Raw genomic sequence first — 18,904 nt, 5'->3', positions numbered from 1 at the left:
GACAGTCAAAAATGAATTTTTTTGTCAACATCCATATTTTGTCAAAGGATTCATCATTTGATCATTGGATGATCATAATTCATCAAGGAAAGATCAAAAATCAACAAAACCCTAAGATTCAAAATTAGGGTTTTCTCCTAAAAAGTCAACTGAACTTTGACTGGTCATAACTCTCTCATCCTTCATCCAAAAAATTCAAACCAAAGCTCATTTTGAAGGAAATTCAATTATCTTTCAAATGCAATTGGTACCATGGTCATTAGGTTCACCATTTGAAAAATATGAACCAAGACATTACAGGTCATTTTCAAAGTCAACAAAAAGACACTTTTTTCAAAAGGATACACAAGGAGCATCAAAAATCATTTTGACATGATACCAAAGACATTGGTTAGAGGACTCTTTGAGGTTTCCAAAAAGTGCAAGATCTCCTTCATATGACAAAAATTGAGGGATTTACACCTTGTTGAAGTTGGCTAAATTTTGGGAAAATGCATAAAACCAACATTGCTCAAAAATGTATTTTTTCCAAACGGGGCCAAGTTTTCATAGTTCAAACATGTTTACCATGATATAATGGGCCTCCCACGACCAAGACAAAGCCCACACCATTTTTATTCATTTTTGGTTTAATTTTATCCTATTTTAAGATTAAATGAAAATGGAAAATGGAAGGATAATGCATAGCTTAGTTTCTAAGCATGAGTCATCAAAGAATCTTTAATTTTCTGTAGAAGATTGAAGTACAAGGCAAGAGAAGTGAAGAGGAGCAACACTTGGTCAACAATTCAAAGATTTTTAATATTTAAAAATCAAGAATTCAACAAAGGCAATCAATGCTTCTTGGCTTAGTTTCTAAGCACCTCTTGGCCTATAAATGAAGCTGAATAATTCAACAACAAGACACACACGAAATTATAGCCAAGGCATAGCAAGAAAACTCACCAAAATTCTCTCAAAATTGCATAACTTTGTAATTTTCAATTTCCATATTCCAAACATTATCAATACAAACTATCACTTTCAATCATCTCCTAAGGTGGCATAGAGTAAGAATGAACTCATAATATGGTCCTATAAGAGTTATAACACGTGTATAGTACTCTTCACTTTCATACATAATTAATTTTCGTTTTCATACATTTAATCAATATCAATGTAGTCTAATCATTCTAATGAGTTCATGAGGTCCCATAAGGTAGATCTGGGCCCTAACATGTTAGCTCCCACGTGAGAATCATCCCATGCCATTAACAAGTTCTCATGCATGTTCAAACTTCAACTCCATCGAACCCATGGCTACAGCGCTCAAACAGTGAAACTAATACCATATTTGGACTCAGAGCATCCTAATTAGGGGATCTGGGTCATTTGTTACTCTTCCTAACGTTTGTTCTTGCAGGTTTGTGAAGCTACCAAAAATGGTGTTTTTTATCGTAAAAATAGAGGGGGTTTAAAACTGCCGCTATCTATGTTAAAAAATGAAGGTGACGGAGGTTGAAGACGACCACGCGTCCAAGCGTGGTTCGTCAGTCAAAGCTGACTCTTCCCTCCGCTCGCGTGGCTCCTCATCATTGGCAGGTCAACTAGTCTTCCATCCACGCGTGCACTTGTGGATCCCAGTCAGAAAGTTTGAATTCTCCTTGAATTCAGCGCATGTTCCCCACCATCATATCATGTTCCCTCACGATCTGAGCCCTTGGATCATCTCAACTTTTCATCCAACGCACCAGACAAGTGGTCCATACCATGGACTCATCAGCATCACACACCTGATTATTTTACTTTCTATTTTTCTATTTTTATTTTAATTTCCTTGCAAAATTAATTAAAAATAGTTTTAAAAATCCAAAAAATACACAAAAAATATTTTTAAGTTTCTAAAATAATATTTTATTTTCTGATATAAAAATATTTTATTTTTCTTCATAATTTAAATATTTTGTATAATTAATTTGATAATATGCATATATTTATCTTTTAATTATTTTCAACCAATCAAAAATCATAAAAAAATTGTTCTTTATATTAAATATTGTTTATATATCATAGGCTAATTTTGTACATATTTAGAATAATTTTCTCTTTAAGTTTTAATTATTTGTGTAATTATTTATATAATTATGTGTTAATTAACTTAATAAATTTCAAATCAATTTCAAAAATCCCAAAAAAAATTAGTTTTGTTTTAAAATTAATTAACAAGCATTTTGAACATATTTTGAACTTAATTTTTAGGTTTGAAATTTACTTTCATCTTTTTTCCTCATTTTAATTTAATTAATCATGCATTAATTATAATTAAAATCAATCATAAAAAATCCAAAAACATTTCTTTTATTTTCTTGCAATTTAAATTCCTAGATAAATGTATAGGTTGTCAAATTCATGTAAATAGCGTAGTTTACATTTCCTGCACAATCGATGTAATAGCGTAGATTTACTTTCCGCATTTTACATTTCCGCATTTTAAATTCCAGCACATATAAACTGCGTGTATGCCAAAGATAAAATTGAATCGTTAGATCACTATCTTCAAAGACAAAATATTTGAATCCAAACACAATCACACTTGCACCTCTTAGGGTAATCCCTTTCTCATTCTTTTCAAAATCAAAATCAAATTCTATTATTTCAAACGCAAAATCGAACTTTTGTTTATATCCGGTGAAAGGATAGATTTTTAAAGGAAATAGGATAAAGACCTTATAACTCAGGGTATACCTCCTAATTTGCTTGCTCAAATCAAAACAAACAAATCTCTCATATATCATTGTTTTTCAAAATAAAACTTTCAAAAAGACAATACTTTGTATATATCCAAACAAGGATCATTACGAAGTTAACGTTCTTTTTTCAAAAACATCTTTTGAAAGATAAAAACACTTTGTATACATCCACACAAGGATCATTACAAAGTCAATTTACAAAGGTATTTGGAACCACATACGAGCATTTCAAGGCAATCAAAAAGTAATTGAAAACAAGTGAGCTAAGCAAATTAAAGAGCCCATGGATAACCATGGATACAAAGGGCGCTAACACCTTCCCTTTGTATAACCTACCCCCTTTCCCAGAATTTCTTAAAGGTCTTTTTCTGTTTCTTTTATAAACCTTTCCTTAATTGGATAAAATAAAAAGTCGGTGGCGACTCTCTGATTTTCAAAAATACAAAAGCAGAAACAAAAAAGAGTCAGTTCGCGTATCTCTCCACGAGAGGTATGGCAAAAAACCGAGCGCACGACACTCACCATATGCAATGTTTTATCATTTAAACCAATAATTCATATAAAATAAAAATGCCAATGTGGAATTAAAAAAACTAATTAAATAAAACTGCCACGTCACATATTTTTGTTGACCAAATCTGCCGCAGGCCAAAATGAAAGAATCTTCAAATGGCAAGGATGTAATCTATGTTTTTTTACAGAGTTGATTTTGGGATTCTCCCCAAATGGCAGGGGACAAAATAGTGTTTAACCCTTTATTATATGCTACGTAGATTGTATGTTTTATGAATCTTTAACTGAAAATACATTCATTAAAATTGACATAAAAACTTTTAATCTGAAAATTAAGTTGTATTTGAAGACCAATTTATATCAATCAATGTTTTTTCGAATTGCATATATTTCATCATTCATTTCATGTTCTTTCGTATTTAAAATGCGATTCAATGACTTGATTCCTTTAATACATCGATATCTACTCTTATAATTTAATTTGAATAAAATCATATTATTGGCTAGGTATACCTCATAGTCATCACTTATCATTGTGATTGTTATGATGATAGGTCATCATAACAATCACGATGATAAGTGACGATGATGAGGTAGACCTAGCCAATAAATTGATGTTAATTAAATTAAACTAGAATCGAAGGAATATGGAAAATAGTGGTTTGTTTAAGTTAATTTTCAAGAATCGTTTAATTTTCAAACATTAAAGAACGAGATTCGAAGCATTAAAGAACGAGAGATGAATAGTGGTTTGTTTAAGAAGTTGAAATATTGAACGAGATTCGAACCATTAAAGAACGAGAGATGAATAATGAGTTGCAGGTTGCTCGAAAATCATTGATTAGTATAAGTTGTTCTTCAAATATAACATAGTCCTTCATATAATTAGTTTGTAAACCAATTTAAAAAGTTATATGTTCAGTTAGAGTTTGGTAAAATAAGCAATCCACATTAGATATAATTAACTCCATTGTGTTTTACCCGTATGTTAAATGACAAAATCAAAGAGAAATGTGTTTTCGCCATTTAAAAAATCCAAAAAGGTTATATCTAGGAATTAAATCCATGTCCATTACACTTTTCTCGTCGATGGAATTCCAACTAAGATGTAATGTGACATACTTTTTATGACGTCCTTCGTTACCTTACATATGAAACCGAAGTAACACCTCATATTCAATTGAAATTAAATGTGTTTTCTATAGTAGTTAAACATCAAAATCCAAATCATTTACATATTCCCACATGTTGAATCATTTGATATGATTTCATATTTGTTTTTGGTTTTAATGTTAAATACTATCTTTGGTCTAATTTTTATGACAAAGTTTATCTATTAAATTTATTGAATAGAAAGGATATTTAGTTTATATATTGTTCGGGTGCATTTTATTTATTCAATATATTTAAAAAATAAATTTTTTCTTATTTATAGAATCAATATAATATTTGTAAAGGATCTTGAGTAGTTATAGGAACTTGAGCTGCATGGATAACACCACAGTCATAATAAGGCAGACAAAAAATCCACATATATTTATTTTTGAACTCTAAACATAACCTAAATGTATTTCACTAATTTTTCATAATATTATAAATATTGAAGTATTATAATTTTAAACAACTTAATATGTATAATCTACATTTTGAACTCTCATAGAAATATCTATAACAACATGAATTTAGAATAGTTTACACAAATTATATGAACTCTAAATATTAGAACATTTATAGTTATAACTTAGGCATATGAAATATAAAGAGAGAGAAATTAATTAACATTTAAAAGATAATGGAAAATTGAAGCAGAACGACGTTTGTATTTACGATTTATGAAAAATGAAATGAAGATGGTGATCACTATGTTGGTGTTGATTGAAAATATACATATTCAAAAAGTTCTACATAGCTTAATTTTGTAAAGGAATGAGAAGTCAAAGACTATATAATATATTCAAGTTCTTTACTACAAGACACACCAATTAAAGTGAATGCACAGAGAGAGAAGCTCTCCCTTCTCTCTAAACTTAGGGTTTTCCATGTTCTCCTCTTTTGATGGGTGTCACCTCCCCTCTTGTAGGGGCTCCTCCTCCTTCATGGAAGTTATTCACCACCATTATGGTGGTCATCTCCTCTTCAATGGAGGTTTCTCCCCCATTGTAAGTTTTCCCTCCTCTCTTTTCATTCTTTTGAAACCCTCACTCATGTTAGATTCATACATGCTTCTTCCTCCAACCTCCATCAAGCTCCTCCTCCTCTTCACCATCCACCATCAACCGTTTGCAACTCTAAAATCACCTCCACCAACCAATGGCCTAGAGTGGAATCGACATGGAAAACGACTCCCACCGGAGCCGCCACCACCGGAAGATAAGGAAGCCCGGATTTTATGTGTGTTTTCATGTAATAGTTTATTTTATTGTACTTGTTTTGTTGTGGGTTCTATTTTTTCTTGTTTGGTTTGTTTTGTTGGGTGTGTTATTATTAGGCTTAGGTTGTTTTAAGTTTGTGCTCAAGGTAATTGATGAAATGCCTCAAAGAAGTTTGGACGAAGAAAATGTGTTTTGGAGTAAGAATCTTACTAGGGATGTGGTAAATCAAACTCCTCTTTTCAGTTAACAATTGTTCCATTCACAAGTTGTGAGATTAATCAATATTGTGAACCCGAATAATCGATTTGAGCGTGATAAAGCTAGTGTCAAAGCTAAAGATATGATCCGTAATTGGATAGATTTAAAGATTGGAGTTCCAAAACTCACATGTCTCTTGTGGAAGAACTTTGCTTGGTTGATTGGATTAAATTTTTGGTTTGGTACCTTTCTTTTGGTTTCTATTCTCTCAAAGCTTTTTAATGTCCATAGCTTGTTAGTCTTAATTATTAGTGATGTTGTTAATGTGTGGATGGGAAATGCCCTAACACATTTTATTTTTCTATGTTTGTACTCTCTCTTTTTCATCTAATGAATGAGATTGTTTTCTATCAAAAAAAAAAAAGACACACCAATTAAAAACACTTTAAACTTGTATTTGATTTTTTTTTTTTATATTTTCTCTTATACTCTTGTGTTAGAGTATTTTAAGAGGTAGTTAAATATTTTCTTTGATAACAATTTTTACCTAATGTTTATGTTATTCTCTAGTTGTTAATTAGCTCTATGTCTTCCCTTTTAAATGGTAGTCCAACTTTGGATTTCCAAGTTTGGAGAGGTTTGAAAACAAGGGGGTCCCTATCCTCATTTCTTTGTTATATCTTGGGAGAGTTCCAAGGGTTTCAAGATAGTGAGGATTTATATTTTGTGTTGCTATAATTTGTTGACGATACAATTGTTGTTTCACATAGGTCTTGGACTAATTTATGTAGTTTAAAAGCAATCTTGAGGGGCTTTGCATTAATATTAGGGGTTTGCATTACTATTGGATTTATATTTTGTGTTACTATATATTGTTGACGATACAACAATTTATGTTGTTTCAACATTTCTTTAATAAGCAAGTGATATTGGCGAATTTAGATGAAGACTTATGTTCAACAGGTTTTCAAATAGATTTGATCTGGCTAGGAAAGGATTCTTCATGGTAATCACAATATGATGTGTCCTTTTTTCTTTGCAGTTGAAGAATATGTATTTCGTCTTTTCTAGTTTGGCCAGCTAGTCTACTGATTTGGAAGTTGGTGAGTGTTTGGACTTTGGATTGGTATAGATGAGGTGGAAGAGCAAGAATCACTACCATCACACTCACACCTAAGATAGTTTTTTTTGTTAACAGAAAATTCAAAGAGAGATTCTAGTGTTTCTTTTGGTGTGACATTCATGTATTTCTTTTGGTGTGACAAAAATTTCAAAACAGAGATTCTAGTTTTTTTTTTTTTTTTTTAATTTCCACATTAAATTGTTGTGTTTTTATTAGAGGTGACAAATGGGTATGTCTTCCCCATTTAGATCTGCCCTACAATCACTACAACGCGCAAGGCTTTTAAAAGCGCTTTTTTTGGCCTTTAACAGCGCTTTAAAGCGCTGCCAAAGCCAACGCTGGCATAGGCTACGAAAGCGCTTTTAAAAGCGCTCTGGTAGGCCCCCCTATAAGAGCGCTTTTCTGGAAAAAGCGCTCTTGTAGGCCCCCCTTTAAGAGCGCTTTTCAGGAAAAAGCGCTCTGGTAGGCCCTCCTTTAAGTGCGCTTTTTCCAGAAAAGCGCTGTGATAGGCCCACCTGTGAGAGTAAAAAATAAAAAAAAAACGCAACATACTAAAGCGCTTTTGTAAAAGCGCTCTTATAGGGTGGGCTTTAAGAGCGCTTTTTCCAGAAAAAGCGCTCTGATAGCCCCCCCTATAAGAGCGCTTTTACAAAAGCGCTTTAGTATGTTGTTTTTTTTTTTTTGCTTTTTTAGTAATCTTTGGCAGCGCTTTTAAAAAGAAGCGCTTTAGTATGTGGGCCTTTAAGAGCGCTTTTTTAAAAAGCGCTTTAGTAGCTAAATGAGGTATTTTAATGTGCAGCCTGTAATTTAATCCTCCCAGTCGACCTGTAATATTTTCGACCTGTAATATGTTTTCAGCCTGTAATATTTTCGACCTGTAATTTATTTTCGACGATATTATTTCAGCCATCAGTAAGACAATATATATATATATACTAATATAATACCATTATAATATCCAAAATTATATATATACATCATTACAACATCAATAATATTATAGTACTTCAATTCGACACAAATCCTACATGAAAAAGCGCTTAATATAAAAATGACACAAATCCTCTTTTATTTCTTCCAACTTAATCTCGGGTATCCAGCGGCACGGAATTCGTCAAGGTACTACAAAACAAAAACAAAATATGAATGATACATTTAGTTAAATGTAATAAATTATATGAAATTATCTTAAGTTATAAATTCATACCGTGAGCGGAATCTCTAATTGATTTGCCTGAAGGATTTCTTTCATAAACCTCAATACAAAGTATCCGCAATCGTAACTGTTTTTCTGTTGCGGACACTACATAGAAAAACAAATAAGATTCTATAGTTGTGCATTGTTTTATCAAGTAGCATAAATATATTATAAGCAACATTGTGAAAAATAATGTACCTGCACTTGGATCCAAGTAATGTTGCTAGATTTAGTTCGGGATACCTGTGCGTCCCGTTGACTTCGGAACACTTGTATTGATCTAATTAACAAATATATAAAAGCATATGTTTAGATCAATCCCACAAATAAGTAAATATATATATATATATATATATATATATATATATATATATATATATATATATATATATATATATAAATATACACGAATATATATTTAGAACGATCCCACTTACAAATCAACGATGTCCTTCATGGCCGGATAATTGGTCCATTCACCATTTACCGAATTCAGATAATACACGACTTCCTTTATAGGGTTGATAGCAAGCAGCAACCAGTGTGCTCTATAAATAAAAACAATAGGTTATATGAAAATTTTGGTATACACAAAAGAAACAGAGATTAGATGAACAAAGAATGAGAAACTAACCCTACTGGTCGGGTATTATACGCCCAAAGATGCAGACATTCTGTATTGCCGGTGGACATGAATCTATCTACTAAGCGCTGTCTAACTGATTCCGGTTCCGAATCAATTTCCATTCCGCTGCAGTGGGCGGAAGACACGAAACGGAATCTGTTAGACAACGGAGTCCCGCGCAACACTCTGTCATACAACAACCTTAAATAAAAACATAATAAACATTAGATTATTTTCATTGAAATGTGTAAATAAATTATATTGTGGGACTAATTAAATAATATATCGGATGAGGGAATATTACCGAATGTATGAGTGCATGTTATTGACGCCTAGTTGATCATGCTTAAAAATCTCCTCCAAGTCATCAAGTGTAATAAGTGACTTGAATTCAATACCGAAGACACTCTCATCCATAACGATTTCACGTAAAGCACCATCCTTCAAATCGGACATATCAACCATTGTTGCGAGCGTCGACCGGTACCGAGGCACAAAAGCACCGCCTTTTTTTCCCGCTGGCTTCGGAGGACCAGTGGGTGGTACGGTACGAACTTGCTGCGTCACTTGTTGTGACTCTCGAGCGGATGCCTAAAAATCATATAAGTTATGTAAAATATAAAATCATGCAGATTTAGATTCAGATTAATTATTAACACTTTAAATGTACCTCTTTTAGTGATGCAACGGACTCCTCCTCTTGTAAAATCCCTTTACCCTTAACTGTGGGTTTTATAGGAGCAGTCTAAAATTAAAATGTAAAAAATAATTAATAAACGGTTTAGAATTGACATTCGAAAACTAAATGATTCATAATCGTTTTCAATATACCTCATCACTAATGGTAATGAGCTCCGAGGGCCATGCAACAAATGATCCTATTGCATCTCGCAGCAATGTCGTCTCTGAGACCATGTCAGGTACTGGTAGCATCGCATCATGATCTACTACAACATCCACCGATACTTTCAGGTGTCCATCCGGGAGCGGTCTATGGTGAAGTAAATCTCCCAAAGTGTTGTGCACTTTTCCCTTGCCAACTAGTCGATAACTCGGTTCCGATAAGTATAGTTGGCAAGATGAAATGCCCTAAACCAATAGTAAATATAAAGTCATTATCATTAATAAAATGGAACAATTTAAAAGGAAAAAAAATTATAATTACCTCGGGAAATTTCCTTTGATAGTTGATACTAGCCTTATCACTAGTTTCTTTCACCGATGAAGTGTTGCACTTTTCTCTCATATACGCCTCTTTATCTCTTTGCAATTCAGAGACTTATGCTTGCAATTCCGCCAACTTTTGCAACACTTCTTCATTTGAAGGATTTCTTCTCCTAGGACTCTTGTAAAAAGAGGTTGGAGTCACACCATGACCCTTACCCCTCACCCGACCGGGATACTCAGGAGCATCTAGTGCTCTACTAAGTACGCTCCCCTCACCGGTGGATGCCGATTGCGACAAGGTCTCCTGTAATTCATTTACATTAAAAAACATTTGATTTAATTAAAGACACAGTATTATACTTACACATTCAGTAAAAACTCTCTGAACTTCGGGATCGACAGCATGATCCTTGCCCACACGAGCTTCCCTCCACAACACATGTTCAGGAAGTGAGGTTTCCTCACTTTTAGTCTCCTCTAACTATGCATTGACACAAATGATAAAATCGTCAAATAAAACACATTTAGACAATTAATTAAAACGCATTTCTATTTACTTACAATTTTATCCTCCAAGCGTGCATATCCCAAACGCCCTTTTTTGTATGGATATGCGGGTTTGGATGCTCTCGCACTATTCTTGGCACTCCTTTTCCGAAAATCTTCATCTCTTTGCTCTACAAACTTAGCCCAATCTTCTTCACCAATGAAGATCTCATACTTTTTTGGCCGTCCCGGTGCCTCTTCAAGAAAGTTTCCATCTTTATCCTTAAGATAAGTGTTTGTCAAAAAAGCTTTCCACCCTCTATATCTTTTGCCGGCCAAACCAAGTATGTAGCGTCTACGATCATCTGGTATCTCAAAAGTCCTCTGCAAAAAAACATACTCATAGTGTGTTAGTATAAGTAATTTAAACAATTTATCATCAAGATAATAACAACAATTAACCATATATGATATATACCTGAAGCTCGTCCCAAATCGCTTTTTTTTTCCGCATCCAAGTCTTCGCTTTTCAGATTTCATCTAGCTACGGAGACCGGAATATGCATACGAACAAGTGTACCAATATAACTTGTCAACTTTGCAGAATTAGGACCAATTGCTTGTTTATCAGAATTCCATTCCAATCGGTATACTAATCCTTGGTCTCTATGTCGAACGATTCCCTTCATGATAGTGATGCCTCGTGCAACTTCTTTTGCTTCAGTATCAGGTGGAGCATTTGTATCCGTGGCATCTCTTTCTTGAGCATCTCTTTCTTGTGAGTTTTCAGGTGGAGCATCTCTATCCGGAGCCATTTAACCTGTATCAAACAAACTAAAGCACATTAGTACACTATTAATAAGCTAACAATCTATACAAGTAAAATGGAAGTCAAACCATGCATGTACAAGTAAATCGGAAACGAAATCGGTACAAATCAAAATAAGCGTCAAAAAATAAAGTTGTCGGAATTGAACGAAATTTACATGGCTATGGTAAAACGTCCCCACGGACTCAAAAATAAAGTCGGTTTTCCGAAATTCAGACCGTAAGCCCGACTTTTGATTACGGGCAGAAGCAAAACCGATAAAAAAATAGTCCCGAAATGAACATATAAGTGCATGAGCAGCTCCGAAATCGTCAAAAGAGTATAGTTACATGTAAAGAAGTCGACAAACGGATACATGGTTCAAAAGTTATGTACAAAACGAGAATATGCACCAAAATTGAATAAGTACTATACTATTGATTAAAACAATCGGTACAAATTGAATAAAACAAATTAGTCGGAATATGTATACTATTACCTTTATCACTAACGTCTCTTTCTTTTCTTTGTAGGATTGTGTTCTACGCGTCTCTTAACAACGCGGACGGTTGGATTGATCTAAATACCCTCATTATGATCATTTCTAGTACAAGATTCATTCTCATTTTGATCGTTTCTTGTACAAGATTCAATGCCAACACCAATATCACCTTGATCTTCAATGTTTTCATCTACTATTTTGTTAGATAAAAGCACTATAGACCATTTCGTACTTGTCGGATCATTGACATAGAACACTTGTTTAGCTTGAGAGGCTAAAATGAAAGGCTCATCTTTGTACCCTACCCTATTGAGATCCACTTGCAAAAATCCTGACTTATCCATTCGTATGCCACTATTATTTTCAACCCACTTGCAACCAAATACAGGAATCTGAAACTTCGCGTAATCAAACACCAAAATGCGCTCGATAACCCCAAAATATTACAAATTTGCAAATTTCGGATTTAAGTCATTCGCACTTGATATGTGCATTGCTTCAGCTACCAAGGTAACACCACTATTTTGCATAGTACTTTTATCATCCTGTTCTTTGGTATAAAATGTGTATCCATTAATTGCGTATGCGCTATAAGAAAGCACAATTACACTTGGACCATAGGCTAAACATCTCAACCTTTCTGTTACTGAAGCAGGATCTGAACGATACTTTGAATAAATATGATCCCTAAACCACGGTATGAAACTTCGATTGTGCTCTCGTACTATCCAGTTCTCATTTCTATTTGGATTTAAATCTCGGAGAACAACCTTGTGCATTTCAACATACGGCTCAACCTCAATCTCATTGTGCAGAACATACAAGTGCGCTTGATCCCGTTCGACCATTGATACTGTCACAACTTTATTTCCAATTAGCCTTTTTCCTTCTTTTTTTTTCGACAATATGAGATTTGGGGAGTCCAATTGATTGAACATTTGACAGATATTCAGTACAAAACTCAACCGCTTCTTCAACAACGTATCGTTCGGCAATACAACCCTCCGGTCGACTTCTGTTTTTCACGTACCCTTTTAATATTTTCATATAACGTTCAGCAGGGTACATCCATCTCATATAAGCTGGTCCGCACAATTGTGTCTCTTTCACAAGATGAACGACTAGATGAACCATTATGTCAAAAAACGAGGGAGGAAAATACATTTCAAGATCACATAAAGTAACAACTATCTCTTTTTGCAATGTTGGTAAGATTGCGGGATCGACCACCTTACTGCAAATTGACCTGAAGAAGAAACACAGCTTAGTTATTGCGCTTCTTACTTTTTTTGGCAGAATAGAACGTATACCTATTGGTAAAAAATGTTCCATTATAACATGACAATCATGCGTCTTCAAACTCTTTAACTTGAGGTCTTTCATGGACACAAGTCTTCTAATATCTGAAGAGTAGCCTTCTGGAACTTTAACTTCACTGAGGAACTTACACAATGTTTTCTTCTCCTTTCTAGATAGAGTGTAAACAGCAGGTGGCAGATATGTTCGTCTTCCTTTCGTCACGGGTCTCAATTCAGTTCTCATCCCCATGTTTACCATGTCATTCCTTATGTTAACGCCATCCTTAGACTTTCCTGGTATATTGAGTAACGTACCTATAACGCTGTCAAATACATTTTTTTCAATATGCATAACATCCAGGAAATGTCTTACGTACAACGACTTCCAATATGGAAGTTCAAAAAAAATGGACTTCTTCTTCCACCCACCCTTGACAAGTGAATGTGCAAAAGGCTTGCCAAACTGAGTGCTCACATCTTTCACCTTTTCAAAAATTTGATCACCTGACAAAAAAGGCGGGGCTGTACCATGTTCGGCCTTTCCGTTGAATGCTTTTCTCCACCCACGGTAGTGATTATTAGAATTTAAGAATCTACGATGACCGAGAAAGACATTCTTCTGACAAAGATCCAATCGTGTCGTATCGGTTTCATCTTCACAAACGGGACACGCCTTTTGACCTTTATTGCTGTACCCGAATAAATTTCCGTATGCTGGAAAATCATTAATTGTTCCAAACAACATCGCCCTCAAGTTGAAACTTTCCTTCCTATACCCATCGTAAACCTCCACACCGTTGTCCCACAAAAACTTTAAATCTTCGATTAACGGTGCCAAGTATACGTCTATGTCATTCCCTGGTTGTTTAGGCCCAGAAATTAGCATTGATAACATCATGTACTTACGCTTCATACATAGCCACGGAGGTAGGTTATAGATCATAAGAATCACAGGCCATGTGCTATGCGAGATACTTTGAATACCATGCGGGTTCATTCCATCAGTAGACAATGACAACCGAAGGTTTCTTGCTTCTTTTCCAAATTCAGGATAATCAGTATCAAGTTTCATCCATTGTGGTGAGTCTGCCGGATGTCGCAACTTTCCATCAATAATTCTTTCATTTGCATGCCAAGTCAAGTGTCTTGAATCGGTCTCACTACGATACATGCGTCTAAATCTCGGAATTATAGGAAAATACCATAAGACTTTAGCAGGAGACAACTTTTTCTTATATCGAGGGGCACCACATTTAGGACACTCATTCAACGCTGCATACTCGTTTCGAAACAAAACGCAATCGTTTGGACATGCATGTATCTTATCATAGCTCATGCCAATAGAGGACAACATCTTTTTGGCTTCATACGTTCGATTGGGAAGAACATTATCCTCTGGTAGCATATCTTTCATAAGGGCTAATAACTCTGTGAAACTTTTATCCGACCATCCATTGTCCGCCTTTAAGTTGTACAACTTTAACACCGCAGACAATCTTGTGAATTTTGAACAACCATCATACAACGGTTTCTCTGCATCGCTTACCAACCTCTCAAACATTTTGGGACAATCCGCAAGATCTTCTTCAAGCGCTTCTGCAATCTCTTCGACTCGATCGCAATCGTATGTGTCTGTGCAATCGTCGTTTGAAGCATACTTCCTATTACAACTCGACCCAGCATTCCCGTTACTTTTCTCACCATGCATTGTCCAACATGTATAACTTCTATCAATTCCAAACCGTAGTAAATGGGATCCCAACTGTTTCCCGTCAACCTTATCCCCATAACAGCAACCCAAGCAAGGACACGGCATTCGAAGCGGGTCTTCGGAGTGCTTAACCGCAAACTCAACGAATTCCCATACCCCTTTCTCGTACTCTTTCGACAATCGGTTTGATCTCATCCATGTCTTATCCATGACTTAATTAAGCTAAACAAATGCTTCTTGGTTTCTCTATCAGGTACTAAAGAATTCTGTCAAGATAATAAATAGCTATCATCATAATAGAATACCTAATCAGAATACCCGATTTCTTAAAGAAGACATTACCTTATTTCAAGGTAATATAAGTCCACAAACCAAAAAACTGGTTGAAAATGAAATCACTAGTAAAAATTTGAAAGAGAATAATGTAAAATTTGAAAGAGAATAATGTGAATGTTTCCCATCTCACTTCATTTCAGAAATAAATATAGATATTTCCTTCTTATCTCTTAAAGTCAATTTAATATATGAGCATGTTTTAATATAGTTCAATCCATTTCAAAACTTGTAGAATTCCATAAACCAAGTTACAAAATAGCAAGAGGAAGAGTTGAAATGTTTGTATTACATTCAAACATGCTCATAGTGCACAACGATCATGGTTTAGAATAAAGATAGCATTTTCATTCTCAATCCCACAAATAAGTAAATATATAAATATACCTCACGAAATAGTATGCCAAAGTTTTCATGTAATCAAAATAACAGTAGAACTTCAAAACTTATACTTTTATATAAAACCTCACGAAACATTGTTCCAATAAGTCAACAAAACCTGAAGCATAACAACCTAACTTAAGTATACTTAAGTATAGTTAAGAGCACAAACCTGAACTAAGGAGAAAGAAGAGTGGTGATATATTGGGAACAAGGTTAAGCAATTTTCTTTTAGAGATTCAGATTCTGCAGATACAAAGAGGCAATCATAAGTCATCGTATAATAGAATACATTACTACTACCTTAGATACTTAATACAATTGAATAATATATGAATCTTGCTAATATGACCAATTCAAAGATTCAAAGATTCATGAATCAACAAGTCCTTAATTCAGAAGCAAAATTGGCATTACATATGTTAGTTTGTCTGTTTTTTAAGTTTGAGTACAAAATAATTCAAAGGAGCTGGTACATTGCTGTATAGTATTTAGCTATGAAGAAATATGACAATAAATTTGTATACAGACTTGTCTATTCAGCAAGAGAATCAAAAACTAATAATCTAAAACTAATAATATTTAACCTCAAGAAGTTCTATTCAGCAAAAATCACAACGAAACAATCATTTCGCAACAAATTAAACAAGTCAAATTAAACAACTCTTTTCATGTGTTTGCAATAGCACCAACACTAACTTTTGTGTTCCTCTTCTCAAACACAAGAAAAATAATTAGCACATATACATAGCATAGCATCAATGGAAGACATGAACATGAGTACTAAAAAAAATAACACTAACTTTTGTGTTCCTCTTCTCAAACACAAGAAAAATAATTAGCACCATATACATAGCATAACATCATTTAGTGAGAACATTAACTATTATCCAGTATCTTACCTTAGCAAGTCTTATTCTAGCTCTAGACCAACGTGAAATGACACTATCGTGTTTCTAACTGTCAAAGAAAGACGCAAAGCCTGCACCTAAAAAAAACAAATTAGAAATCAAATTAGCTGCACCTTAAAGAATAGGAGATAAAGAGCAGTTTCATAACTGGAGATAAAAAGCACCATTTTTAATTCATAGGTTAATTTTTCTTCCTTCCATGTTTATTTATAAAGTCACCTCACCTCTACAAACTACATACTACTAAGTGAGTTATTGTCTCTACCTTTTCAAATAAGTATCTTTAAGAGATTATATTGGATGAAAATGATTAATTAATGAAATGGCTACTAAACTAGTCATTTGCAAAAACAAAATTTTATCAAAGAAATTTGGGTAAAGGATGGTGGTGTTTCTTATTAATAATATCTATTTCTCTATATTTTATCAAACACAAACAATATTCATTTCTCTATATTTTTGTTAAAGGATTAAAAACCAGACTAAAAAAATTCATTATGAGTTGATTCAGTTCATGCAACAGAAATTTCTAAAATCATCCATATGTGTACCTTAGCAAAGTATCCGTAGCAAAGTATCATACAAATTTCTAAAATATCAAACCCAAATCAGTTGATTCATATAATCAATTGCAAATAAAATCATTCATATATGTACCTTAATAATGGGTTGGATGAAGCAAGAAGTGTTGATTTTGACCAAGAAAACCCTAAAATCCCACAGACCGGCGGCGGCGGCGGCGGTGGCGTGAGAGTGAGACGACGACGGAGGGACGGGGAGTGGTTGAGAACGGCGGAGGGAGTGAGAGGAGGAGTACTGGTTGAGAACTTGCGAGGAAGAAGAAGACTGTTTCTGAAAAAATACCGTGTTTCTGGAAAAAATTAGCGTGTCTGTGTTTTATGAAAAATTTAATCAGGGCTACAAGAGCGCTTTTCAGAAGCGCTTTCATACCCAGCCCTACAAGAGCGCTTTTCAAAAGCGCTGTCATACCCCACCCTATAAGAGCGCTTTTAAAAAGCGCTTTCATACCTACCCCCTATAAGAGCGCTTTTAAAAAGCGCTTTCATTCCCCCCCTATAAGAGCGCTTTTGAAAAGCGCTTTCATTACCCCCCCTATAAGAGCGCTTTTCTAGCGTGATTTTTTATTTTGTTTTTAGACAAACCTACCAAAGCGCTTTTGGGCATAAGCGCTGTCGTAGGTGTGCTGTTAAAAGCCAATTTTGGCGTAGTGAATAGCTTGTAAAAGAATAGAACGAAACATGACATACATATTTGAAGGAGTATCTAAAATCTTGACTCGCATTGTAAAAAGTGAACGAAACATGCTAACATGCCGAATTCATTTTACCACTATTTTATTATTGTGTTTCTCATTTTTCCCGATACATTAATTTTTCTAGCGCATCCTTAGTCTCTTTTCACCACAAATGTGTCTCATTTTTGTGTTCTTAACTTTTTGAGTGCATGAAATCTAACATTTTTAAACTTAAAAGCAATTTTTAACAAACGCTCTTAAAGTTTAAATTTGTCCCCATTTTTCTTTTTAAAAAATATATTATCTTCTTAAGACGTAATACAAAGCTTTTGGATCTTCCGAATCAAAATCATTGGTAAAATGAAGCTAAAGATAATATTGAATAAATCAATGAAATTTCCATATTTGATTTGTATTAACCATTTAATCCCCTCGTTGAGACGTGTTATCCCTTCACTATTATTTCTCTTTTGTCTATTTTCCCTTCTCTTTTATGAAAGGTCGACAAGGAAAAATAAAAACACTACTCATTGCCAAAAAAATATTATGTGAAATCTTTATGAAGGTTAAGTGATTAATTTGTTAAGCAAAAAGGATAGTAAACACATCACATTAATATATTTAAGAGACACTTAACAAGTATTCTACTTAACAACTATTCTATTATGTAGAAAGGTCTTTTGCCATTCTATAAATGCCAACAACAATATTTGTTTTCTACATCCTAAAATGATCGATATTTGTTTTCTTGCATAAAAAAATGGCTTATACTCTCATGTTTTTGTATGTTGTGATCCTATTAGTTTGTCTATTACTAGTTGAAAATGAAGCAATTTGTAAGCACTTTTTCCAATCATTTGAATTTTTTTTCTATAACCTTATAAAATCTTCTTCTTTACTATATAAATAATTTTAGAATTAAATATGTTTAAATTCTCTCTAAATATAGGTATTTTTATTTGTCGTTCTTTTAAAAAATTTCGTTAAAAAACCGTTCCTATAAATTTAGGAATTTTAATTTTTTTATCTCTCTTACAACTTAGCGACGATTTTTACAACTTAACGATTGTATGAACGATGATTTTTAACAAAGATTTATTACTTAACGACTGAATTAGCGACAGTTTTAGTAGGAGAGATCAAAAGTTAAATTTTTTAACTTTAGAGAGACAATTCTTTAATGAAATATTTTACAGAGACGAAAAAATAAAAATACCTAACTTTAAAATAACATTAAACATATTTAACCGATAATATTTTTTCATTTAAATTACACTTACAAATTATTCTTGTT

General features: G+C 33.7%; 1 protein-coding gene and 1 long non-coding RNA gene across 2 annotated transcripts; both read right to left on the bottom strand.

Moving 5' to 3' along the window:
- Positions 1-7,893: 7,893 nt before the first annotated feature.
- On the bottom strand, positions 7,894-10,353 carry LOC131622643 (uncharacterized). Its single transcript, XM_058893677.1, has 9 exons — positions 9,924-10,353; positions 9,590-9,847; positions 9,429-9,503; positions 9,063-9,349; positions 8,768-8,959; positions 8,571-8,681; positions 8,332-8,413; positions 8,143-8,238; positions 7,894-8,057 (listed from the first exon to the last, which is right to left on the bottom strand). The coding sequence occupies exons 1-9, from the start codon at positions 10,002-10,004 to the stop codon at positions 8,004-8,006; spliced, it is 1,236 nt and encodes a 411-aa protein (XP_058749660.1). The 5' UTR covers positions 10,005-10,353; the 3' UTR covers positions 7,894-8,003.
- A 252-nt stretch (positions 10,354-10,605) lies between these two features.
- On the bottom strand, positions 10,606-17,752 carry LOC131622642 (uncharacterized). The gene is made up of 6 exons (XR_009289963.1): positions 17,624-17,752; positions 17,013-17,207; positions 16,347-16,432; positions 15,617-15,690; positions 10,890-11,231; positions 10,606-10,795 (listed from the first exon to the last, which is right to left on the bottom strand). It is a non-coding gene; the product is annotated as an uncharacterized LOC131622642 (long non-coding RNA).
- Positions 17,753-18,904: the final 1,152 nt, after the last annotated feature.

Source organism: Vicia villosa, unplaced genomic scaffold, assembly GCF_029867415.1.
Source record: "Vicia villosa cultivar HV-30 ecotype Madison, WI unplaced genomic scaffold, Vvil1.0 ctg.000034F_1_1_3, whole genome shotgun sequence".
NCBI classification, from domain to species: domain Eukaryota; kingdom Viridiplantae; phylum Streptophyta; class Magnoliopsida; order Fabales; family Fabaceae; genus Vicia; species Vicia villosa.
Note: the sequence above shows the minus strand (reverse complement) of the source record. Positions and strands in the feature narration are given on the sequence as shown.

Coding starts and splice junctions, on each gene's coding strand:
- LOC131622643 (XM_058893677.1), bottom strand. CDS start 10,004: ATGAGAGAAAAGTGCAACACTTCATCGGTGAAAGAAACTAGTGATAAG. Junction 9,848..9,923: donor ATCAAAGGAAATTTCCCGAG/GTAATTATAATT, acceptor CTATTGGTTTAG/GGCATTTCATCTTGCCAACT. Junction 9,504..9,589: donor TCATTACCATTAGTGATGAG/GTATATTGAAAA, acceptor TTTTAATTTTAG/ACTGCTCCTATAAAACCCAC.